General features: G+C 39.5%; 1 protein-coding gene across 1 annotated transcript; it reads left to right on the top strand.

The window, feature by feature from the left end:
- The first annotated feature begins 400 nt into the window (after nucleotides 1-400).
- LOC132303775 (potassium transporter 11-like) lies at nucleotides 401-27675 on the top strand. The gene is made up of 8 exons (XM_059801196.1): nucleotides 401-1284; nucleotides 1934-2159; nucleotides 7259-7504; nucleotides 20805-20855; nucleotides 20998-21258; nucleotides 21349-21516; nucleotides 24067-24321; nucleotides 26560-27675. Exons 1-8 carry the CDS (start codon nucleotides 1153-1155, stop codon nucleotides 27603-27605), a joined length of 2385 nt encoding a protein of 794 aa, XP_059657179.1. The 5' UTR covers nucleotides 401-1152; the 3' UTR covers nucleotides 27606-27675.

Below are 27675 nucleotides of genomic sequence, written 5' to 3'. Positions count from 1 at the left end.
CTTATGTATCTTTTTAGGAGTATATAATATATGTTCAAACAGTAAAAAAAACTAAAAAAAGAAAAAAACTCAACACAGGTAACATTTATTAATTTTCTTTTCTTGTAAAAAAATGATGTCAGACTTGTCGGAATACTTCATAATTTACTAACGATTACATGCAGTCTTTTCATACTATATCCACAGATAAAAAAAACAATTACCGGTAGCATTACTCATTAGTAAAAAAGAAATTGTCGCACTAACAGAGTGTAATTTCAATAATGTGAGCAGAAATCTATGGTGGAAGTGGCACCGTAATACTAATAAAAATAAAAATAAATAAAAAAATTGCTCTACTTTTCTTATTTTTAGAAAAACAGAAACATTCATTACTATATTTATCTGCTGAGATCCGTCATTTCTAACAAACGTGTCGCGTGGAAATAATTGGAAATGAAGGACGTCGACCTTCTCTCCCCTCTCTCTCTCCTCTCTCTCCGCTCTCTCTCTCTATAATGACAGAAAGCTAGAGAGAGAAGGGGTGAGCTTTGTCGTTAATGCTCCGGAGAGAGCTCCAATTCTGATGACTTATTTCTGCGCAGGGGAAAAAAGAAAAACATCAGAACACTGCACAGAAAGACTTTTGCTTTTCCGTCACTGCTTTCATTTTCACTTCCTGTGGATTGAGTTTTGTTGAGTTCTCTCAATTTTGTCTGCTTTGAAGAATCTGCTGTTTTGCTTCATGCGTTTGTGAAAATTTGAGTTGGGTTTGTGGGTTTTGTGGCTGGTATTGATTGGCTCCTTGAGCTGACCCCACCTTCAATTTTCATGACAGCAGATGATATTGTCAAATCTCTATCTAGGTTTGCTATTTACCAATTTATGAGAGATTTTTGAGCTCTCCTGTCCTCAATAGTCTCTCTGGGTAATACAATTTATATGCATCAATTACAAGCTTGTATATTAAGTTGTGGTTTTCACATTTAATTATCTTGTTGGGTTCAATTCTTAGTTCAATTTGAGCGTGGAATTGTTGCGAGGATCCAATAAGGGGAATTGGGTTTCATTCATTTTTGTAGAATTTTGGTTAACATTTTTGTATGAATTTGTGGACTTGAATCTAGAGAGAGAAAGGTAGTGAAAAGGCAGAATCAATTTAATTAGCTTAGAATGGCTTCTCCTGGGGCGGAAATTGATGACCAATCAACTGAAAACAAAGGTAGCATGTGGGTTTTGGATCAGAAGCTTGATCAGCCCATGGATGAGGAGGCTGGAAGAATTAAAAATATGTATAAAGAAAAGGTAAGATTCCTCTCTCTCTCTCTCTCCATCTCTCTGAGTCAACTTATCTGCAGTTCTTACTTTTGCTTTAAAGGAATTGTTCAATAAATACTAGAAATTAGTTCTACACTTTTACCTTTTTGAGGGACAAAATAGCTATTTCCCTGATGTTCTTGGCTATAATAGGCAGCTGGGTGAAGTGATTTAAAAGCTACTCTTTTCAATCTAAGCTTGAATTCTTACTGCAAGGTTCTAATTTGTTCAATTATGGTTGCACCAGATTGATTTTGTTGCTTTGAATCATTTGACCCAAGAATGATTTAAGGATTTGTAGTAGTTATGAAATTTATTGAAGTCTAGTTTATATAAGTGACGATTGAAATATAGGTTTGTCATATGGTTGAAAGTGACTGCATGGTATGGCATGAGTGAGATGAATACAATCAGCCTATTTCCTTAGGATTTTACTCTTCGTTTTTCGATTTATATTACAATCAAAGAACTATTCTCCTTGTTTTGCAAACTTGATATTATTTTGAGTTTTCTATAAATAAATCCAAGATCTACTTTTCGTGGATACCTAGCTAAGCCTAACGGTTATTAGGAGATTATGGGGATATTGTATCTGACGGGACTCTGTTGTTGTTCTGTTTGCTTATCAATCCTGCAGAAATTCTCCGCGCTACTGCTTCTGCGACTTGCATTTCAGAGTCTTGGAGTGGTCTATGGAGACTTGGGAACTTCTCCCTTGTATGTGTTCTACAATACATTTCCTCATGGAATTGAAGATAAAGAGGATGTCATTGGAGCTCTTTCATTGATTATCTACTCCCTTACTCTAATCCCGCTCCTCAAATATGTTTTTATAGTGTGCAAGGCAAATGACAGTGGTCAAGGTAAGCTTATCTCATTATACAAACTTGCTTTCTCGAAAGTCTGAATGTTGAATTATAAATTGGTGAATGGATAGAGCACTGCACTGTGAGCACTCGATGTGACATTTAGATTGATGCAATTCTACATTTTATAATTTGAATAATATCTGCAGATGTGGTTGCTTATATGGTATGTCATCTGGCTCACCCATTAATAAAAGAGTGAAGTTTTCCTTGTTTTTGGAGAAGTAGATTTCTGACTGGATTTTATTCCTTGCTGCCTATGAGAAAGTTGTTTGTTCTGATATTCATTCTGCCAATCTGCCACCTTAAAAACAGTTTATGATGACTTAGTGGACATGGCGCACACAATTAATCTGAAAAGCATATATCAGCGAGATATCTTCCCATCAAACCAACTTCTTTGAAGTCCACCTGCACTGTAGCTTCTCCAATTAAGCTACTCACGAGCTTGCCTCGATCCAAAAGTAACCAAAAGAAAGAAAAAGAGATAAAACCTCCAAAAATTAGTATCATCCATCTATGAGTTCTCTGGTAGTATGGCCAACCATACTAACACCACCATCATCAATCCATCCCTTAGTAAAATCACTATCGAAAATAGAGGTATCATCTATTGCCCCCTTACTCGAGTCTTTCCATCTGTTTGAACTTTGAACCCAATCATCAGAGCTTATCAATCCTTTCTGCCGAATTTTTCAAATTACTAATTTGGGGGATGATGTGTGTTTCAGATCAGGTGGTAATGGTTATGCATATGTGTGTGTTCACATCATCAACCCGTTCTCCACCAAGTCCATCATTAAAGCAACATGACCGCTTTCAAAAAATTTAGACCTTAAATCAATCATGGATTCAGTAATTTCATTTCACTTCTCCAACTAAAAAAATATAAATGTATGAATATGTATAAACATGAGTAATTTGTTTGTATATGTGTATGAATCTATATAATTTTAGAAAACAATATTTTAGTAAAAAGTTAATGGATAAATAAAATAGAGAAAAAGATAAACAAATTTAGAGAGGAAAATAATTTGAGAGAGAATGTGGTGATGGGGTAATGAACATGGAGGTGGATTTGAGTGTTCCATTAGTGGTGGCATTCTCCAAAGTAGTCATGCTGGTGGAGATGATTGATTTTACGGTAATGGTGGCTTATGGCGAGCTTAGGTGGCAATGGCGGTGGCCATGGAAGTTACCGAGTTCCAAAGATAATGGATAGGGAGAGAAGGAGGGTTGGACAAAGTACTGGCTGTTGGAGTATGGTGGGTGGCAGAAAATGGTGATGCGTCTTTGGACGTATTGAATGAATGAGAGAGAGAGGTGGCTATAATACATGGGTGGTGTTCATTTATATTTTAATAATCCATGGACTTTACCCATTTTGGTGTGGGTTTACCGGAATAAGCATTTGGTCAATGTTTGCTACCAGCAGAGAAGTCCTTGCGTGTTTCTGAAACAAGGGGCGGTTACTTGGAATAACTAGATTGCCTTACAATGGAACAAAAATTCAGTTAAAATTGACCGATGACAGGGAGGTCCACGCATATTTCTGAAGCAAGAGGTGGGTATGTTAATAGAATTTGACCTATGCACAGGCACCTTCATAGTCAGCACGATATCTTATCTTGCCAATGGTTGGAACCCTGACTAAGTAATTGCAGTTGGCAACCAAAAGAAGGGGTAAGTGAGTAACAGTTTCATACAGAAGAATATTAGTCTTATTCTGCATGTTACTGAAAATAGAAGCTGAAATGTCTCTTCAATCATGTCTCCCATTCTATACTGAATGGAAATTTTCTGATCTGATTGCTAGATAGAAGTACTGCTACTGCATGATGGAATCATACTATGGAGTCAAATAATAAAAAATAATAAGGTAAAGAAAAGAGAAACTCCAAATGGGTTGGAGTAGAAAGTAGTAAAGCTATTATAGTTAAAGATATAAAGCCACTCCCCGCCCCAAAAATGGTGGGAAAAAAAAGCCTCCAAATATAGGCGCTGTCTTACTGTTTAAAGATTCTAATTTTATTCCTCAAATAGTAGCTAACTAATGGAAGATATTTAATGGAATTGGTACTAGGTAGCATTTTTAATTTAAATAATATGCTGGACCCAAATATACCCAAAAATAAAAATAAAAAATGCTGGGTTATTCTTAGTTTGCAAGCTGTATGATTTGGTTGCATATTGTGATTGGAGTGTTTTGTTAGCAGAGTGAAAAATGACTCTTTCTAAGGTACTAAATATTGAGGATAAGTGTAAAAATGTGCTAAATCAAATTTTTTGGCTTAACCTCGAAAAAACCACAGGACCTCATCCAACCATGAACAATCCACTATGAGAAAGTTGTTTTACAACCAGGTTACCAGATTCCCACTCCAGAATCTCCTAGTTACCTCTTGATATTGACACACCAAACTCTCTGCTTGAGTCTTGAGGTTGTTTTCTCCGTTGAGATCAGCTCGGGCAATCTGCTTCCCATGGTTTGTTCAATCCTCCTCCTCAAACTTTCATCGTGCTGAATTGCTCTGTGTGATGTATCTGATGATCTCTTTGCTTTGATTTCTCAATCACATAAGATGGTCAAACTATAGAAAAACCCTAGGTTGAGAAACAAGGTTTTCCCTCTTTAAAATATAAATTCTCTCTCTAGATTGCTTAGAGACTTAATTCCCCTCTCTAGACAGGCTGTAACCCCATATTTGTTGCCAATATAGGAGACCTATGTGGTATAGTAAGTAGAATAAACAATTCCATGTGTGTGTGTGTGGGGGGGTTGGGGGGGTGTTTTGAGTACCAACTAGGAAATAAAAAAGTTTTCACTTTCGATCAATCATGTTAGGACCCATCACCATAGTCAAAAATATTGTCGCTTTGCGTTCTCCGTCACGGCTTTAAAACATCCGATAAATATTAGAACTAACCCATTGTAACAGACTCAATGCCTAACCAGAAGCATACCGAAGTTCCCTCAATTGATTGGCCATTGGTTGTTTTCTGAAAAATCCCAATTTCGAAAGTCATTGAGAAATTTTAATTTGAAACCTAATTTCGAAAAACAAGTTCAAAACACTATTTTGAGCCAATCAGTGATCAAATCTAAGTCAAGTAAGGTCTCATTCACTTTTACATTAGATATGTGACTGAGTCCTGTGAAATTTGCTTTGTGTTCTTAGCTGATCTCTAATTTCTTCTGTGGTTGTATATGAACGATTCATGATACTTTGACATGCACTACATCACAAGTTTGAGTAGGAATTTGCCGACACATGACTCATAATCATAACAAATAATATTAAGAAGATCATCTATTCTCTCACGTTTTCAATAGTTTGCGGAACGAGGACATCCTTGGATTGGTCAGAATCATAAAATCCAATTGTGTTCTTATCATTTGCTTTGGCTTCCTTGAATTTTAGATTTATACTTTTATTTCTTCCCCCAAATCAAACTGGTGCTTCTTATTGTCCCAACAGCTGTTCGAGCAGGTACTAAAGCACGTCTCTTGAGTCTTGATGTACCACAACAATTTAATCTTCTGTCTACTTGATGCTAAATGTTTCATCTTTTTTATTTGCTTCAACAATATAAGGCATTAAAATTGAAGTCAAACAAGAATTAGAGGATTCTAGTTTTTGAGTTAGCAATATTCTTAGTTCTCTAGAGAGGTTGCAGTGGTCTCCAAATTTTTCTTTGGCAAAGCCCGCAAAAGCATTGTCAAAGCAACAAACCTCTCCTCTTCGCTTTTCATATTCCCCCCTTGCTTTTTATCGGGCTTAGAGCAAACCCCTTCATTCTTCACACCCCTTGCCCCATCTTGAGAACTAGCACTCACTCTTGGCTTGTCCCCAAAACTTGTTCCTCGTGGGCTTCATCTTTATCACCTTTGCCCCATCTTGAAAACGAGCATCCTCTAGCTTGTTCCAAGACTCATTCCTCATGGGCTTCACACCATCAACATACCTCGTGTCATCATCAACTCTTGATTGAATCTCCATAGCACCTCACGATCATCTTCTGCACTGACAAACTTCGCAACAATCTTCTGCACTGATCTTCAGAACCAATCACTGGCTCTGAACCAGTTGTTGGGGATAATTAACTCCTTCCAACTCACTCAACGGTCGGTTGTTGTTAAGAGTTAAATCACTCTTTCATCACACACAGCGGAAGCATCATCACATCACATCAACACAAGCATATATGGAGATAACAATCACACACATCCACGCACAACACAATATTTTACATGGTTCACCCAACTCTAGGGTTACGTCCATGGGGGAGAGAGATTTCACTATTATGAATCAAGGAAGAGAATATACAACCACATGTCAAAACTCCACTCACTTACTCATCATCTCTTATGAGGCTACATGTATACACGGGAATTACATATACTCACTTCTCCCCTCACAACACTTACCTTTAAACCCCTTACATCTTTTATCTTTGCTCTCTCTCTCTAAACCTCTCATACCCATATCTATTTATAGAGTCTTCAAACCCAATTCCTTGCTGGACAAGTATTCCCCAACTTGCCTACAAGGAGTTACCATAATGATCAAAACTCTAAAATAGAAACATAATGGGATACAATTTCTTCTGCAAATTTCAACCTTCCAAAACGAAAATGGAAAATAATTTTCTGCACACGAATTTTGAGCCTCAAACCCAACAGTTCTCATGATTTTAGTAAATTGTAAATTGAATAAATATTTAAATACCACTGGATTTCTCCTATGTTTATTGTAGGAGAACTCCAGAACAGAGAACTTGAACTAAAACTATTCATAACCTGCTAAGGATTCCATATAGTGACCCAATGAAATAACTCTGAAATCAGACCGAACGACCACTATTACTGTCCATGTTGATCAAATATTGAAAATGACCAAACTACCCCTTTTACCTAAATCCTATGAATCCTATATAAACTACACCAGTAATCGTTCCAAAATTAACACAAAATAACACTTGGTTGAACTGAGAACTTGATTACAGGTGGTCCCAAGTAGCCCATGAATTTCCTTTTTTTTTTTTTTTTTTCATGCTTTGCATGCACTGTCATACTTATCTTCATCATTATGCAGGTGGAACCTTTGCTCTTTATTCATTGCTGTGTCGCCATGCAAAAATAAAAACAATTCCTAACCAGCATCGAACTGATGAGGAATTGACAACATATAGTCGGAGCACATTCCATGAGAATTCTTTTGCTGCGAAAACCAAGAGATGGTTGGAGAGACGTCCATATAGGAAGAATGGTCTTCTTATACTTGTCCTTGTTGGCACTTGCATGGTGATTGGAGATGGTATTCTCACTCCAGCTATTTCAGGTATAACTTTCTTCAATTTCCATCGCCCGTAAAAATAATATCTTCCTCAATGTTTGAACCATTCAAGCCTTTTCATTATCCATATATGATTTGTCTTCCTCATAGTCTACTTGCTTACACATTTTTTTTAAAAGTAATGTGCTTGTGTGCATATACATATTACCGAATGAGACCAGGATTGTATTATGACTCCAGAGAACTGTAACATAAATATGAAGAAAGGAGAGATCGTCACTTTTGATGGGTGGTCATCCACCTAGTTTATCTGTTGTGTAGTAGTATCTTATATTTGTAATTTATTGATATTTTGTTCATTTATAGGCCACATGGCATCTACATAATGTAAACCATAACTTCTTTACCTTTTTTTTTTAAAGCTTCTGGTCAGGACTCGATTGAATGACCCTTTGATATTTCGTTCGTTTATAGGCCATATGGCATTGATGGAAACTTCTCTAAATCAGAATCATAAAATTTTTTTTTTTCCTATTCTGATTACACCTAAGAACCATATCCTTTGGACTGGAAGGACAGATTCGGCTTTTGTTACAAAATTTATCAATACTATGCTTTAATCCTAACGCTTTCCATGCTTTAGAATAGTTCTCATGAAGTTTTTATCAAATGATGCATTAGAATAGGCAGTACTACTTAAATTTAAATGAATGAAAAAATGTTAATAAATGACAAAGCTGGACACATCGTACACCAAAAAAGCAAGAAATTTTATGTTATTCAAGAGTGTGACATAAACCCGCCTTCCCTCTTCCTTTTTGTGGTTAGAAGCATGCACAGTTGTGCGTGCTTGCACACACTATTACAGAAAATACGGAGTTTGAGTAATTAGGAAGATAATTCATCCTTTATGATACGCTCTATCTTTAGAGGTGCAAACAACAAATCTGAAGTTTTTGCAAAAACTAGTGGATTGCTGGATAGTTGATACACTTCTGCTCTTCAAAGGTAGTTCCTATATGTAAATCCTGATTCCTGAATATCTTGCTCTATGTATATTGAACACCCCTTTCACCCCCGAGCTTCTTAAAACCTCAAGAGTAGTGGTTTTCCAATATTCTAAATAACCCCTCTTGAAGAGCATATTTATACATAGCAAAAATGCTTACTGTCTGTCTAAATTACATCTTGACTACGCAGCCCAACAATGATTATAGAGTACAACCCTTCAAAATGTAATAAGTTCTTGATTCTTAATTATCATGCAGTCGAATTCCTCCAGCACTGACCAAAAATGACACAGGCCATATGGAAATGGTTGTATTTTTGGGTCATATTCCATCAATGACTATAAAGAATTGAGTAATGGTGTTCTTTGAGTGAGAGTATGCAAATTTTGTTTATGTTGTCAACATTTGATGTGGAGAAAGAGGTAAAGTTTTTTTTGTTATCGCTGCTCAATGCTTTAAACTTCTTTGAGTTATAAAGTTCCTTGACCCCATTTATCATTTAAAATAAGAAGGGTATGTTACACTCACACTTCCTGAGGTTTACCCATGATGTTCGAGAATGGCCATAATTACGTTGACCTCCCTTTTTTATGTTAGCTAACTTCGAACGTCTACCATCAGGCGAAAATGTCATTTGTACCGTTGACTTTATAGTTTATATATATATATATATATATATATATATATATATATAAATATCTTGTAGGCTAAATTACGCCTTATATATTAAGAACTTTTTCCCATCAAAGCATCCCCATCGATCCCTTCACCATCACCACCTTTGAAAATCTCTCAAATTCCGTTGTGCCGCTGATGAGATTACGAGAACATCCGACTAGTCAGGTCACTTAAAGCTACTCCACACATGCTCAGAGTACCCTTCTTTTTTCCCTTCCCAAACCTTCATTTCAAAGTGCCCAATTCATGCTGTGAAAGTCAACCACACAATCTCTCTCAATCAAGAACTTCATAGCCTCCATCTGGAACCCTAAAAAATGTCAGGCAGGTTTTTCAGGGTAAGATTTTGAATAATCGTAGCATAATCAATTGTGTGAATTCTTTTTAAATTGATTGCAATCACTGTTAGATCAGAACTTATTGATACACATAAAAGAATTGCCTTGCTTTCAACAATTGGGAATGGTATGATTTGTCTCTCTGCTGTGGCACAATTGCCTGGCATGTCAAGGCACATAGGCTGAGTTTGGTTCAACATTATGGGGTTATAGAATACTTGAGAGCCAAAATGCCAAAGACACTAACAATGCTAGTACCTCAATTTTGCGTGTTAGGATTAATGGAAGGCCTTGCTGAAGATGGCCTAAAAGAATTTTCCTGTCTATAGGTTTGCGATAGGATGGAGGGATATGGCCCATTGTTCCATCTCTTTGTATTCAGAATTGGGAATCTATTAAGTGCATTGAGTTTCCATGCGTCATGAAGATGGTCTTTTGACAAATTAAACCAATGCCATCTCGACTAGTATTACCAGATGTTGGCAGTCCTCAGAGGGTTGGTATCTTTGTCCGAAAGTTGAGAGAGAGAAGTGAGGATTCCTTGCTTCAGCTCAATCATGGTGAGGTGGGAGGAGAGAGAAGGTGAGGAGGAAAATAATGATCTTGAGGGAGTTACTGTGGAGGATTGGTTTGGGAAGTGGAGAATGAGAGAGAGATTGCAAAGAACTTTAGAGAGGGTGTGTGTAAATTGGTCCATAGAATTTGGGTATAATTGGAATTTTATGAATCTCAAAAGGCTATAACGCCTTTTCAGTCAAGAGGAGTTGGGGAAGGGCAATTCCGTCATCACATCAAACATTTTTTATGGTTCTAATGGCAAGCTAATGTCGGGTGTTGTGGTTATTGTTGCTTATCAGAGATAGAAGGGGGGAGAGAGAGAGAGAGAGATATTATGAAGAATATATTGAATTGATGTATATAGAATTGATATATATGATAATGATACAAAGCAGGTATAAATAGACTAACATCAAACGGCTAGTAAATCACTATTACAACGGCTATAATATAATGTAATTATGGTAGCATATAATATAATCTAATTATGTTAACACCCCCCTTCAAACTCAAGTTGGTAGAGCAGAAACCAACTTAAGTTTGGAGAGAAAATCTGGAGCGGAAGACAGTACCGGAGTTGTGAAGATCCGATACGTTGAGGTGCTTAGAAGTACATGATAGACCACTTACGGCAAGTGTGGTAGCCTTGAGAGAGCTCTTGAAAGCAAATATTAGAATGGAAATGTAGAGTGGATTTACCACTTGAGGTGCTTGGGAGCACGACGCATAGATGCGTATGACAGAGCGGGATTACCGCTTGATAGAGTGGTATAACCACTTGAGGTGCTTGGGAGCACGTTGAGAGTGCTTAGAAGCACATGACAGAGCACTTGGAAGCGCGTGATAGAAATGTCGATGACAGGGCGCTTGGAAGCGCATGAGAGGGCCAGATCAATGCGGAGAAACTAGGCGGGCTGTACTCCGAAAACTGGAACTGGTCGGAATACGCCCCCTCAAGTTCTAGAGGGATATCAGTAGCACTTAGAACTTGAATCTGAAATTGGGCCAACGTTGAAATGAAGTGGGCCAAATACTGATCTAAGCCGAAGCTGAATACTGAACTGGGCCGGAAGCTAAAACGAACAAGGCCAAAACTGATCTAGGCCAAAGCTTAACCGGGCCAAGGCTTCACTAAGCCAAATATCTGAACTGGGCCAAAGTTGAAATTGGGCCAAAAAATTGAAACTGAAGTGGGCTGATACTCAAAACTGAGTTTGGAATAGTCCAAATAAGGAATCATTTTATTTTATTTTATTTTTTTTAAATTCTGTCGGTGAAGAATGGCATGGAGTGGTCCCACAGTGCCTTTAATAAACACGCTTCATCTTTTCTCTCTCTCCAACAAAGAATAAACTGCCGACAAAAAATTCTGCAGACCCAATATAGAGAAATACATAAACCAAAGACCAAAAAGGAAGGTGCAGACCGGCGGAGAAGAGAAGGCCGGTGCAAAGAAGAACATAGGAGATCTACAGAGAGAAGAACAGGTCGCTGGAGAAGAACTGACGCACAGAGAAGAACAGATCGCCGGTTTGGCGACAATACAGAGGACGGAATGGCGAGAAGTAAGAACTGCCACTGAACACAGACGTCATGATGTGGAAGGGCGGTGAAGAATTGGCCGGCCGGCTTTAACGGTTTTGACCCAGGCGGGTCTGTACAGCCGACGCAAGGAAGTGCTCGGCTTCGGATGATGCGGCTTGAGGTCATGGCACGGTGATGCAGCGGTGGTGACCTCGGATGGAGGGCTCGGCCGTGAGAGGAACGGCGGATGGACTGGCGAGCAAGGTGGACTGAATCGGCAGTGAGCGACGGGCTGATTTAGCCGTGATATGGCGATGTGGACCGGCGAGGAAGTTGGATTTGTAGTTCTTAATTTTTTTTATTTTTTTTTTTTAACAACAAATTCAGCAAAGATGTCAACTGATACAGAGATACAGAGACAAAGATCTACATAGAGGTCTAACCAAGATGAGGAATCAATTCGGAGAAGACAGAGAAACTAGGGAGCTAACAGAGAGACGGATAAAGCTCCAACAGAAATACAGAAAACAAAATCAAAGGTACAAATAACTCGACGCCATTGCGGCTTCGCTCGGAACGATGCGGTCGACTGAGATGGAGCGACGGCAGCGGTGGGCAACAGGCTGTGGCTTTGGATGATCTGCGACCGGCGATGGCGACGGCGGCTTGATGGAGCCGGTCGGATTGGTATATTCGGCAAGCGTGGAGAAGCTCGGCAGTGAAGTGGCGGCTAGTTCGGCCGTGGATGACTCGGCTTTGAATGGCTATGGCCGACTGTGATTTGACCGGCGGTGGCGATGGCAAGAGAACAAAGCTGAGGGCGAGCAGGGAACTGGGCACGGTGATGGCTGCTGTGACTTGGTCGGATGAAGTGATGGGACACGACAATGATGGAGTCTGACAGCGATGAATGCCGGTAGGCGCGTCTGATGAGAAGGAGAGTGGAGAGTGGGGTGCTTGTTAGCGCGTTAGATCTACTCACAGTGGCATCTGATGTGCAGAAACGTAGGTTTGTAAAGTTGGGCCAAAAAGGTTTTTCAAAACCTTAGCCATGAAGATTGAGGTGTTGAGGCGACATGGTTTGTATTGAGGACTTAGACCGCCGCCAGAGATGAGGCTTATGCTGACGTCTCCGGCGGTGGCTCTGATACCATGTTGATTATCAGAGATAGAAGGGGTGAGAGAGAGAGATATATTATGAAAGAATATATTGAATTGATGTATATAAAATTGATATATATGATAATGATACAAAGCAGGTATAAATAGGCTAATATCAAACGGCTAGTAAATCACTATTACAACGGCTATAATATAATGTAATTATGGTAGCATATAATATAATCTAATTATGTTAACAGTTATCACACGTGAAGCGTACGGGGCGGACGGTGTAATTAAGCTCATTCTTGCCGCCCGTTCTCAGCTTGACTTGAACATATAAAGAGGCCTCAATGAAGGATTTATGAATGGAAGCATGGTTTTAGGCAATCTCTTTGTGCTTGTAGTCCCAAGAAGTTGTTCTGATTTACCAATGGTTAGTACATAGAACCGAATTTAGAAAGCCTGAATCCAGGCATTCAGATTTTTTTATTTGCTTCATCCATTGGTCCTTGCACACGTTATCTACTACTTTAATAGTTAAAGTTGGTAATTTCAATTTCTGCCATGCATTGTTTAGTTTAGGAGTATCAACTTGTTTGTGCAGTCAAGTTTATTGTAGCCAAACCTGACCTCACAATTACTGTGGTTTATGATCTGCAAGGTTCAGTCTGTGGCCAAGAGAGTGGACTCTTAACCTTTGTTGTTAGTTTCTAGATCCTGACTATGATTTTGATTTCCATTATTTTGTTTGATATGAAAAGGCAACAAGAGGAAGGCCATACTTTTACCCTGTAGAATTATTTTTGATTGATATTACCTTGTAGAATTCTTACATGTTATAAACCTTAAAGGTGTATTGTCTGACATCGTATGTCCTGGCAGAGTTCAGCTAAATATTGTTCTTGCAGGCCCACTGCTCTATCCCCTACCTGTTAATTGATAAGGTCCAATTTGCATATTGAATACCAACAAATTTGGAGTCATAGCATTTTATTGGAGCTCCTATTCTGATTAGGTAATTTAGATGTTTCATATTATATTGTCCGTGATCAATTCACATCATTTACTTTTATATTTTTTGGTTAAGCCATATGAGATTGATGTCGGGTACTTGAGGTTTTGTCATAATACCATTATTTAATAGTATTCTCTTTCTCAAAATTGGTTTTCTAACATCAACCTACTGAGAGCCTCCATAACAATAATAAAAAGGAATGGGGAGAGAGGGTCCCCCTGTCTTAGACCGTGAGAACTGCCGAAAAACCCCACAGGAGACCCATTCACCAGCACCGAAAAGCTGACAGTGGAAACACATGAAACAATCCATTTCCTCCAATTCTCACCAAATCCCATCCTCTCCAATAAATAGAACAGGAAATTTCAACAGACATGATCATAAGCTTTCTCGATATCCAGCTTACAAATAACACCAGGAGACCTACTACTCAATCTAGAATCCACACATTCACTGACAATAAGAGCAGAATCCAGGATCTGTTTACCCCTAATGAAAGCATTCCGAGACTCAGAGATAACGCCATCCAAGACCTCCCTCAAACGAAATGCAAGGACTTTTGCAATGAGCTTATAAATGCACCGAATCAGACTGATTGGTCGAAAGTCCTTTATATCGGAAGCACCACCCTTCTTAGGAATTAGGGCAATAAAAGATGCGTTCAGTGATTTCTCAAACCTCCCCGTGGAATGAAACTCATAAAAAGTGCCCATAACCTCGTATCGGACCACCTCCCAGCTCTCCAGCAGAAATCTCAAAGTAAATCCGTCCGGGCCTGGAGCCTTGTCGCCATTACAGCTCTTAAGAGCCTTCAGCACCTCTTCATCTAAAAAAGGATTTTCCAACCCATCTCTTTCCACGACAGAGATAGAATCAAAGTGAAGATCATCAAGACGTGGCCTCCATCGAAGAGGCTCAGAATAAAGCTTTTGGTAGAAAGAGACAATACCGCTACACACCTCCTCCTCCGTAGCCAAAATCGCACCATCCACACCCATCCGCCCAATGTGATTATTCCTCCTATGAGCATTAGCGGTTCTATGGAAAAACTTGGTATTCCGGTCTCCCTCTTTGAGCTATAAGGCCCGAGATTTCTGTCGCCACGAAATTTCCTCCAAAATAGCAATCTCCACACATTCTGCTTGACAAGCTACTTTCCTACTGCGTTGAGATTCAGAAAGAACACCCTCCCCTTCAAGTCGATCAATCTCGGCAATATCAGCCAAAGCCCTATTCTTTCTCCACTCCAACCTCCCAAAAACCTCCTTATTCCACCTTTTGAGATTATCTTTCAGAATACGAAGCTTTCCTGCAAGAATGAAACTCGATGTACCACCACCAGGTTCTCCTCCCACCAAGCATGCACAAGTCCCTGGAAGTTATCCACACGAAGCCACATATTCTCAAATCTGAAAGGAGTGCTACGAGATCTCAAACCTCCACAGTCTAAAACCAAATGAATGTGATCCGAAGTCACCCTAGCCAACACAACCTGAACAACATCCGGGAACTTCTCTTCCCAGTCACCGAAAATAAAAAATTTATCAAGACGAGAGAAAGTTGGTGTTTCCCTTCCACTGGACCAAGTGAAAGAAGCTCCCTCAAGAGGAAGATCAATAAGCTGATGACCATCAATAAAATCAGAAAAGTGCATCATAGCCTGAGTCCACAGACCTCCTGTAGATCTCTCCGTCGGGGACCTAACCACATTAAAATCACCTGCCACGCACCATGGAAGAGACCACCTCCCCTTCACCCCACTCAACTCCTCCCACAAACCATCCCTCACACCATCATCAGCTGGCCCATACACCCCAGAAAAGCCCCAAGTGAAACCATCCTCCTCCATCACAAAGGCATAAGACAGAGAAAAAATCCCCTTAAAGACATCCACCTTAGCCATCCATCTTCTAGCGCACATAATAAGGACACCACCTGAAGTCCCAACAGAATCCAGTGCCTCCCACTCAACAAACCGGTTACCCCACAAACTCTTCACCACCCGATCAGTCATAGAATCAATCTTTGTTTCTTGAAGACACACCAAATGCAGCCCCCATTTCCTCACCGCCATCTTCACCACCTTCCGCTTGTCCGGACCATTTAGGCCACGGACATTCCAAGATAATAATCGTAGCTTCATAAGGAAACACTCACCCCCTTACGCCTCCCTCCTCCCTTCATACTCCCCCTCTCCTTCGCCCCCTCAGTCACCCTATCATAATTCACATTAGAACACAGATTCCTAAGCTCCCTTTCCCCTTTCCACAGAGATAGGATCTTCTTCTTCCGGCTTCTCCTTTTGGAGAATTGAATCATCTCCCCCTCTCTCTCCTTTGCCGTGGCCTGAAGGATTGCTAAGGCCTAATCCCGATTGCCCTTGCTAGAGACACCCAGAAGTTCGCTAGTGGTCCCAATATTAGCCTTGACCCATTCTTTTCCAGTATCCTCAGCAACCTGCTTACACTCCTTATTGCCCAAGTCCTCTGGAAGAACAATGGCCAATGGGTCCAGCACCCCCAAGTTAACATGACCCTCCTCCTTCCACAACATCAAATCAAGAGACCTACTCCCAACTCCCTCACCTTCCTTGTCCACCACTGCCTCTTCAACATGAGAAGACCAGTCCTCACCATAATCCAAAACCCCATCCCGGATGAAAGGGTCCGGATTGCAGTCAACAATTTGATCATCAGGCGAAAATCTGTGCTTCTGCAGCTCCTTTACCAAAAGAGAGGCTGATTCATCACTGAGGGAAAAACGGATATCTTTGCCCACACAAACAGTCACCAAATCAGGCATAGAATCCTTCAAACAAGTCACTGGACCATCTTTCAGAGGAGAACAAGACCCTGCCAATCCACTCAAAAGACGCTTGGCCGACCTTCCCCTTTCCTCCCCTGAGGAATCATAAAACTGAGACGCGGAAGAAAACTCCGAGCATGTCACAGCAACCCCGGCACAAAACCGGTTGAAATCCCTGTCGCCAGACAAACAAACCGTCCCATCCCTTTCTGACGGCCCAACATCCCCAAACTCAGAACCAGCCGCAGAGCTCATCACATCCACCGAGTCACCCTCTAGAACAGGCGACAGCATCTGCTGCCTCCCAGCAAAATTCTCCTCCCCCTTACTTCTCAACACTTCACAAGGAGGAGTAGAAGTAAAAAGAGAAACTGATAAAGAGTTCCGCACATGAGAAGAGGACTTACTTGGACACGAATGAGAATCCTTACGGGCGACCCACTTCTGTTTGTCCTTTCTGGTCCATTTCTTTCTGGGTTGCTTCAAAGAATTCCAAGAGAGACCCTCCTTCTTCGTGGACTCACAGTCTCCATTTTCATCATCACCCAAAAACCCAGACTGAAGAAGGTCAAATCTATTACCAGAGAGCCGGTTCTGACGGCACGATCAATGCCAGAAAGTCTTCGGACAAACCCCATCCCCCTTCGTCATGCTCAAGCTCATCTTCGCCCAGTTCGCCTTATCTCTCCTCGACCAAGAATGTGATGCCGAGCTTTTCTGAGACGTGTCCTGATGAGGATCATGAAAAGAATGTCTGTGATTTAAACCTGAAGTGGGCTGCCCACCTTGAAGTGAAATTGAAAGGCTTTTGTTAGGGCCCCATTTAACCACCCTCTCCTTAGCCAATTTTGGCTTAACCTGGGCTGTTCCAGCAACAACAATAGGCCCAGATAGCTTGAGGCAGCCATCCTTCTTAACGGGCTTTAAGGGCCGCCCCGGCCCAGAAGATGACATAGGCCCACTTCACGCATGCTTATCTCTCCCAGTCCCTTTCGAACCCTCCAAATGAGCCCCATGTTGAGAAAGCCCAATCCCATCAGGCCCAAAAGAATTGAAATTCAAAAATCACCAAAAATCACGTGGCTCGTCACGTGAAGAGGCAGCTGTCTTCCACTCAGAACAGGCATCGTTTCTCCTCTAACCACGTGTCACAGGAGTTTCCTTTCCACTACCACGCGCCTGAGACGCGTGGCGTCTCCCACATCCCTAACCTTGAGTCCGACTGTGTTGCACCTCCACCTTTTGGAGCTTCGGCTTAGATCTACCTCCACCACCGGATCCGCGAACCGGACGAAGGGTAGCCGACGTCGCCGTTGGTCCCGAGACACCTTTTCCGGAGTTAGTTCCAGTCAGCGGGACCATGGTCGAAGCTATTTCTTCAGATAACGAGATTCTGAAAGCCCATTAACCATCCTCCACCACAATACTCGCCGGAATCACACCACCGTTAGCCACAGTGATCATAATCCTTTCCGTGTCACTCATCTCAAAAGCCTCCACTTCCCGAAAACCTCCACACACATCACCAATGGCAACAAAAAGCTTCTGGCACCAAAGATGCGGCGGCAGACCGTACAAAATGACTCGCCGGAACTTATTCCTCAACCTCAAACCGGAGCACCCTACCCTGTAATACCAGAGATCGATGAAGAGCTAAGCCTCACCCCAAACTTTCTTGCCCCAATCAAGGACCTTATGAGCCCCCAACACCGACGGGAACCGGAATAGCAACAACCCGTCCGGCAAGGAGTTAACCCTAACCCCGCCCGAAATCAACCAGGTCTTCGTGGCCCAATCTTCGATCTCCTCCAAGGATCCCACCTCTTTGTTAAAACGCCCAACAAGACAAGCCCTAAGAACCTGTTCGCGAGAGGAAGTGCTGAGATTATCCACCCTAAACACATGATCCTTCTAAGAAGAAAATCGTTCCACCTCCCCTTTCAAATCCAGACGAGGAAGACAGGCAACCTCCAAATAAGACAACTTTTGACAATCAAGCGTTTTCATGAGCAAGACCACGACCAATGACACAACGAAACAACGAAGCCAATAGAGAAAAGTATATTGTCAAGCATCCCAACATATTTTCTTTCGCTCTTTCGGGCTCCAGCCTCGGTTGTTGGACGTCTTGAGATGCTTCAACATAATTTCCTTTGGGGGGGCTGTAGAGAGGAGTCTAAGTATCATCTTGTCAGATGGGAGCAGGTCTGCAGGCCATTTTAGTTGGGCGGGCTTGGGATTAGGAGATTGGCTCCGTTTAATAGTGCTCTCCTTGGTAAGTGGCTTCGAAGATTCGGCAGTGAAAGACAGAGATTATGGAGAAGGGTTATTTCTTGTCGTTTTAGGGAGGAGAGGGGGGTGGTCAGCTAGGCCAGTCAGGTATGCTAGCGGAGTAGGGGTGTGGAGGGCCATTGGAAAAGGATGGGACGAGTTTTCCAAACATGTTACATTTAGAGTTCGGGATGGAAGATTTGTTCGGTTTTAGGAGGATCCCTGGTGCGAGGATAGGCCTCTGGCTCTTTTGTTTCCAAGGCTGTACAGGATTGCTGTTGACAAACATGCTATAGTTGCCAATTGCTATTGTCTTGATAGCGGGAGGTTATCTTGGGATGTGCGATTCCGGTGATCTTTTCAGGATTGGGAGTTGGATGATGTCACTGGCTTGTTGGCTCTCTTGTACAGACGGGAGGTGGAGGGCATTGGTGTTGACTCCCTGATTTGGGTGCCTTCCTCTAAGGAGATGTTCCAGGTCTGGTCTTTTTTTGTGTGCCTCTTTGGTTTTCATGGCATTTCCTTCCCGTGGAAGACGGTGTGGTTGTCCAAGGCGCCTCTTAGGGTGGCTTTTTTTGTGTGGACTGCAGCTTGGAGTAAGATTTTGACTTTGGATAACTTGAGGAAGCGAAGACATATTATTGTTAATCGATGTTGTCTTTGTAAATTGAATGGGGAGTCAGTGGATCATCTTCTACTACATTGTCCTGTGGCTCATGATTATTGGAGTCTCATTTTTGATCTGTTTGGTATTCATTGGGTCATGCCTCGGACATCTCTAGGCTTGCTGGATATATCTGGAGGGGCCAATGGGTGGGGGCTCCATTGGGGTGTTGAAATTTTCTATTATTTGTACTCTTTTTTGTTGGGGATGGGGGAGAGATTTTTCCTCCATTGAGGATCTTGTGGACTTTTTGGGTTCCTTGAGATCATAGGTTCTATTTTTGTATAGCTTGGGACGCGTTCCCCTTTTGAACGCCTTTTAATACATTTCACTTATCAAAAAAAAAAAAAAAAAAAATTAGTTTTCTAACTTGATGCTTTTAGTGCCACATCACTTATCATAATGGATTTGTTTTTCCTTGTGTGTGTGTTTTTGTGTGGTTCCAACTGCCAGCCAATGTATTCCTTTCCAGCAACGGATGTGACCACACAATTGATTCCAACCCGCAATCATGAAACATGTGCTCCTGAAGAGGATTGCAATTAGTAATTCCACAAGTTCTGTAGAAAGAGAATTTATTAGAAAAATAACACTCCAATACTCAAAACTCTGTCTGTGTTTCAGGATTTTTGTGGACAGAGAGACACAGAAAGAATTTATGAAACTTCTATTAATCTCGTTATTCACGACGTGCATTGTTAATTTGGGATGTGTAGTAATAGATTTACTCACTAAGCATAGGAAAAATCACAAGGAGACGTGGTAGAAATAAGCTGTTGGTATATAAGATATGTTCACATACGGGCAAGGTGGCAAACAGAATGACCATCCATCTGGTGTTAATGGCTATGCTGGTGTTACGCTTCTTTTGGTAGTCAGTGGGTTCTTATGATCAGTTTCGGCATGTGAATCAAGCACTCTCTCTTTCAGTCATTCAAATGTTGGTTACCAGTTCTCACACTTTTTCTAGTCTTACGGTAATTTGTATCACCTAAAGAAAGGTTTCCATCAGCCAGGGCATGCTCACCTAGGTGGCAGAAATTGCATTAGTTTGCATCAGCTGAGAAAAAGCTAGAGTGGGATTTTTTTTCTTCTTTTTTGAAAATAATATTATCATTTTATTAGGACCGTATTTGGAAGATTTCCTGTTATGTTGATTGTTAAAGTCTTTTCAGTATTCCAATGATGGGTGTTTTTCTCTATAATTTCATCAGTCTCTCTCTTACTTGTCAAAAAAATAAATAAATAAATAAAAATTTCATCGAAGTCTCTCTCTTATATTATATATATATATATATATATATATATATATATATATATATATATTCTTAGTGTGCAATCCACATTATGAGATACTTAACTAAAAAATTTTTAGCAGTTCTTTCAGCTGCTGGCGGAATCAAGGTAGACCACCCCAAGATGAGTACTGGTAAATTTTTCTCTGAAATTAAACATTCTCTTCCATTTGCTTGTCTATATTTGCAACACCTTATGTATCTTTAATTTCAGTTCCTTTTCACTTTTGCATTTAAATCCTTTTGTCTAACATTAATTTATTTTCTGTGGTATAGATGTAGTTGTGCTTGTCGCTGTTGGCATATTAGTAGGTTTGTTTAGCATGCAACACTATGGTACAGATAAGGTTGGGTGGCTTTTTGCTCCAATTGTGCTGCTTTGGTTTCTGTTAATAGGAGGTATTGGCATATTCAATATTTGGAAATATGACAGCAGTGCTCTTAAAGCTTTTTCACCTGTGTATATATATCGGTATTTTCAAAGGGGTGGGAAAGACGGTTGGACCTCTCTCGGAGGTATCATGCTTAGTATTACAGGTAATAATTTATTTAGTTTTTTGATCTATAATCTTCTGAAACATGGAAACTTGCATGGCATTGGATTCTGATGCTTACTAACTAGTGCAGGGACTGAGGCGCTGTTTGCTGACCTGGCTCATTTCCCTGTTTCTGCTATCCAGCTTGCTTTCACAGTAGTTGTGTTTCCTTGCCTTCTTTTAGCCTATTCTGGACAAGCTGCGTACCTAATGAGTAATCCAAACCACGTGAAAGATGCGTTCTATCGTTCTATCCCAGGTTTGTTCTGATATTATTATACTTTGCATTGTTCCATTTTACTTGGTGGCCGTTTGGCCATAATTACCAATAGGGGTGGAACTGCTTGAAAAATGGTAAAAGAAAGCACTGCCTAGAAAGAATATGGAAAAATGGTACAGGGATTGAATTTTGTTTATAGGTTTTGGAAATTGTTTGTAAAAAATAGCAAGTTGTGTCGAAGTAGATGTAAATTATTATGACAGCATATGAAAAACCCAAATGTGAAAAGAGTCTGCCTTTAATCGTTGTGTGTCTTGAACATTTTCAACTATGGAAACGCTTGACAAAATTTTTAATTGGGTTTTGCTAAAATTTGAAGTTCCTTCAGCAATCTTAAATAGGGTTTCATGGGGAAGTAAACTAGGTTTCTGTTAGGCCCTTAATATGTGTGATGGAATTTTATATCCCAGTCAATGTACAGAATATAACATTGACCTCAAATAGCAACAACTTTAATTACGTAATTGCTCCTCTTTGGACTTGAACAGATGATTTAAAATCTTACTAATGTAAGGCGGCTTGCCCGAGTTGTACATTGTAAAGCCTCGGCCTGAAATGTTTTTATTACAGCGTGTTATTTCAGTGGAATAAGAAACACAGGTGACTTGGCAGTGAATCGTACAGTGGTGGGGCCTTGGACAGACACAGGCTGATGGGCTGATATGGCTCATAGCGGTTGGACTGTCCAATCAGCTGTTTTAACACCGTGTAGCCATTTCTACCCATTTTTTACTTTTGCTCTCTCTTATCAGCTTTCTCAAACCTTGAAACTAATCCCAAAATCCTTAATCTTTGAATAAAAATTCAAAACACACTAGATTTTGGCTTTAGATCTTGGACCAAAGCACTCCAAGCTTTCAACTCAACATTATTTATTATTATTATTTTTTATTTCACCTAAATCTAAATCGAAATCTAATTTGTGTTGTTTGATGCTGGATCTATTAACTTTGTTTGTATATCTTGGACTGAATCTCTCAAACTATGTAAGATTGGGAGAGAAGAGGTTATTTCTGAATTATAGGAAGTTGGAAGTGGGTAAAGTTTGGAAATATAAGAAGTTTGAAGTGGAGTCTGTTTTATAAATAGAATATATTGTATGTGAGGTTCATTATGAAATTTGAAAAGTTGTTGTAGGCTTAATTTCTGTATGTGAGGTTCATTATGAAACTTGAAAAAAAGTTGTAGGCTTCATTTCTTTAATATGAAAAGTTTAAAACGAGGTCATTTAAAATACAGAAAGCAGACGCCAGATCATCATATACATAAAAATATTTCTTGGGAAGCCGACAGATCACTTCTAACTTGTAAGCTCCAAGATATTAAATTTAAAAAAGCAATGATTTAGCAAGTACCGTGGTCCCTTTAGAGAGAGAAGTGCAGGAAGGAGGGGGCTATAGAGAATAATAATGCTTAAAAAACCTGTCTTGTGTAATATCTTTTTGTTAAAGGCAAGATTTAACTTTTATAGATGTTATGGAAGACAAAATTTATGGTCCCCGTTTTTGCTTGAAGTAATTCAGATTTAGTACTTATATACCTTTGCGAATATTTATTTGTCTGTAGTTAATCAGGCAAAAGTAAATGCCTATAAAATTTTGAATGAGATTGAGAGGGGGGGGGGGGGGGGGGAGAATATGAGGAGAAAATGAATACAATCGAGGAAAAAATGAGCATAAATTTGAAAACTGGAATTTATCAGAATATTTTAAAAAATAAAACAAACAATTTATAATGTTATTGAGTACTCCCTTCATTCCCCCCCACCCAAAAATAAAGGTCCCTGCAAGGACTCCAACTTTTTAAGTGAACAAGCAATTATTGCATGTGTCCCTTAGAGATAGCAAAAATGGTCCTCCAAAAACTTTAAAATGTACATTTTCAACTTAAGAAAGTCTTCAAAATTTAAGAATAATTCAATAATGATACTCTTGGGGTCTTATTGATATTTGGAGGGGGCAGAGGGTGGGGGCTCGTGTTCGCGATTTCTGGAGGGCGACTCCTCTTTGCGTTTGGTGGTGCCTCTGGAAAGAACGTAATAGAAGATCCTTTGCTGGGGAGGAGTTACCCATTGGGGTTTTAAAGGACTCTATTATTTGCTCTCTTTTAGTTGGGGTATGGGGAGAGATTGTTCTTCGGTTGAGGAGACCATTGACTTTTTGGGGTCTTTGGGTCCATAGGTCTTCCCTTTTTTTTTTCCTTTTGTTTTTGATTCTTGTACAGCTCTAGGGACGCGTTCCCCTTTTGAACCCTTTCTAATTCATTTTTACTTATCAAAAAAATAAAATAAAATAATGATACAATTTTTTACATTGACCTTTCTACAGGGACATTTATTTTGTGACATCACAAAATGGAAAAAGGGACACTTATTCTGGGAACTGAAATGAGGGGATTAGTTTGCGACATGTTAAACATTATTGGTCAAAATGGTCCTTAATCCCCATTCCCACCTTTTTGCTACCTGCTGACCTAAATATGCAGTGGATAATTTTATCTGACTGATGGAGACAATTCGTTATTATGCAGACAGCATATACTGGCCAGTGTTCATAATTGCTACTTTTGCTGCCATTGTCGCAAGTCAGGCCACAATATCTGCTAGCTTTTCAATAATCAAGCAGGCTGTTGCACTTGGCTGTTTTCCAAGAGTCAAGGTTGTACATACATCAAAGAAATTCCTTGGGCAGATATATATTCCAGATATAAATTGGATCCTTATGATTCTTTGTATTGCTGTGACTGCTGGATTCAAAAATCAAAACCAAATTGGCAACGCTTACGGTGAGTTCATCTTGCTTTGATTTTGGTGAACTTTAGTAACATTAAATCATCTTCTGTCATTTTAAGAAAATATAATTCTGGTGAGGAAGCATATGATGTCAGCATAAGATGTGCTTTCTTTAAAATCTCAATCTATGTTGAAATATGTATTATATCTCAACGTTCAAATTACAAACAATGCATATATAAAGTACAAGGCCTGTCTTGTCTTTATAATGGGCACACATACAACACACATTTACACAAAACTGTGTACATACATGGATCAAGAAAGAAATTTAGTAGAAGTATTCCGTCTACTTTATTTAGCACATTCCTTGTTGCATTTAGTGAACTTTATTTAATTCATCTTCTTTTCTTTTTTTTTCCTAGTTATTTCATCTTATTTCTTTCTAACACATAAACACACAAAATCTGGTGTGGTGGGAAGTGTATGAATTTTTATTTTATTTTATTATTGGATCTAGAGACTTACCTTAGGGTGCCAAACTGCCAACATGGTGACTACCGTGACTCTAGAGAGACTCTTCTTGAAAAACACATTAAAATTATCTTGGTTTTTAGGATCACAATTTTTTCTTTTGCTGGCCATATAACATTTCTATGGCTTACCTATGCTTTAAAACAATCAGCCATGTACATACCCGACTCATCTCAACTCAAACCTTTTTCTATTTGGGTTGGTACCCATAACCTTAAAAAAAAAAAAATAAAAAAAATAAAAAAAAAATAAAACTTTGATGATTGGACTCTCTCACTTAAACATTTGGTACAAAAATTGAATATATTTAGCATCCTAAAAGATCAAGTGTAAGGTACTTAAAATATATATATACATAAATATATCTGTATATACATAAGGTATTATAACTTACAAGTGAACACTGATAAATCCTTGTTAAAAAGGAAAAAAAAGGTTATAAAATGTTACATAATTTGGCATGTTTATGATACTTATTCTAATTTAATATGTAATGTAGTAATATATCAAAATTAATTGGAGAGTTTAAATGATAAAACCAATATTATTAGCAACATAATTAAGTGAACCCAATGAAGACGTGCCATCAAAGAATAACAGATAGTCAAAATTGGTTTTTTATTAAGTTTCCATGGTAGAATGGTAACATATAATTTTTTAGGGTAAATTACTCTCATACCCCTTGAGGTTTTGCTTAAGTCACTCTGAGGTTTAACTTCTGAAAAAAATAATGTGGTCAACCTGCCCTGTGGTTTGGCGATATAACTGTCAGACCCCCTTTCATTAGTTAACTGTTAAACATGCCAAACAATAAATGTGAAATACTACCCTTCTGAGAATCAAAAGACAAATACAACCCATTTAGCTATATAATTGGGGGACAGCATACAATTTTGGCTATAGGCTACATATTGCAAGCAGAATGAGAAGAGAGAACTGGAAAAACTTTTGGGGTCCATGTCTTTCCTGGTCCCAGAATAGTTTTATAATGCTCCAAAACTGTTCTTCACAAGAACCATCGATTCTAATAAAAAATATTTTACAGTGGTTAAACCAGTAACTCCTAAGACCCATTCACGAGTCAATAAACCATGCAGTCCTTTTTATTTAAGGTTGCATGGGCTAGCATATTATTTAATAACTCAATTTGGGTTTCTTTTAGAATGCTTGGTGTAATCATTGGGTTCATTTTTCAGTTGCTTAAAAGTTTTAGGGTATCTATTGCATGATATCAATTTTTTTTTTTTTAAAGATCTTTCAGGTCTCTTCATCGATTTCTGTTCCCCATTTCTATTTTTTTTGTGCAAGTTAGCATGAAGTCTTTGAGCTGGTTTAATTTGATTTTTATCGTTTTGGAAGCAAAAAGAATATTGCTAAGGAATCATCTTTCAAGTAATTATATATTTTTTTACGTTCATGTATCATTTCAAGGGCTTCTCTTGCATTTGTTATGGAGGTAAATAGCTAAATATCTGTAGACTCATTGCTACTTATGCATAACACTATTACATGACTTGCTCTATTTTATACTTCTGTTTCTCTCGTGATAACCAATCTATTGGCCTGGATGGTTTCTGGTAACTGCTGAGAAGCAAGCGTTCACGATTCATGGGTCAATCATGCTATAAGAATAACAAGACACATTCCTTGGCTCGCACCTTTATATATTATTTTCCTCATGAATTTATGATACCATGCTAGCAGCTTTACTGATGCTAAAATTGCAAGTAATAGCAGTAAATTTTATGTTACAACAGGAACAGCTGTTGTTATAGTCATGTTGGCAACCACATTCCTCATGATTTTGATCATGTCGATAGTATGGCGCTGCCATTGGTTTCTTGTCCTCATCTTCACTGCCTTATCACTGTTAGTGGAGTTGACTTACTTCTCAGCTGTCCTTTTCAAGGTTGACCAGGGTGGGTGGGTTCCTCTTGTGATTGCAGCAGCCTTTCTTATCATCATGACCGTCTGGCATTATGGTACAGTGAAACGCTATGAGTTTGAGATGCACAGTAAGGTATCAATGGCATGGCTTCTTGGGCTCGGTCCGAGTTTGGGACTGGTTCGTGTTCCCGGTATAGGACTTGTGTACACTGAGCTACCAAGAGGGGTGCCTCACATCTTTTCCCACTTCATCACAAACCTACCAGCTATCCATTCTGTCGTCGTATTTGTATGTGTGAAGTACCTTCCTGTTTACACCGTCCCAGAAGAAGAGAGATTCCTTGTAAAACGGATTGGACCCAAGAATTTTCACATGTTCCGTTGCGTTGCAAGATATGGTTACAAAGATATCCACAAGAAGGATGATGATTTTGAGACAAAGCTCTTTGATAACCTCTTCATGTTTGTCCGGCTTGAATCCATGATGGAAGGGTGTTCTGACTCGGAGGAGTATAGTATATATGGTCAGCAAACTCTGCAGTCGAGAGAACTTCTGTTAAAAGATAACAACACCACCACATCTTCCTCCAACGTGAACCAGACGATTTCGACAATAGACACTATTGTGCCTTGTAAATCTCCCATCCAGGCTAATAATACTGTATCGTCGTTGGAGCAAGGAAGCAGCCATACAGACGTCGATGAGATGGAGTTCTTGACGAACTGTAGAGATGCTGGGGTGGTGCATATATTAGGAAACACAGTGGTGAGAGCAAGGAGGGATTCGAGTATTTATAAGAAGATAGCGGTTGATTATATATATGCATTTCTTAGGAAAATATGCAGGGATAACAGTGTGATTTTCAATGTTCCTCATGAAAGCCTGTTGAACGTTGGGCAGGTATTCTATGTATGATTTTTTTTGAATTTGATCAGTAAGATCAATAGATTATGTTTGTGGTCTTCAATTGATCCTTAATTTTATA

Source organism: Cornus florida, unplaced genomic scaffold (genome assembly GCF_030987335.1).
Source record: "Cornus florida cultivar Cherokee Brave unplaced genomic scaffold, ASM3098733v1 CherokeeBrave_3.0.0_Hap2_Chr01, whole genome shotgun sequence".
Classification (NCBI taxonomy): Eukaryota; Viridiplantae; Streptophyta; class Magnoliopsida; order Cornales; family Cornaceae; genus Cornus; species Cornus florida.
This window is presented reverse-complemented; position numbering and strand designations above follow the sequence as displayed.

Coding starts and splice junctions, on each gene's coding strand:
- LOC132303775 (XM_059801196.1), top strand. CDS start 1,153: ATGGCTTCTCCTGGGGCGGAAATTGATGACCAATCAACTGAAAACAAA. Junction 2,160..7,258: donor GGCAAATGACAGTGGTCAAG/GTAAGCTTATCT, acceptor ATCATTATGCAG/GTGGAACCTTTGCTCTTTAT. Junction 24,322..26,559: donor CCAAATTGGCAACGCTTACG/GTGAGTTCATCT, acceptor ATGTTACAACAG/GAACAGCTGTTGTTATAGTC.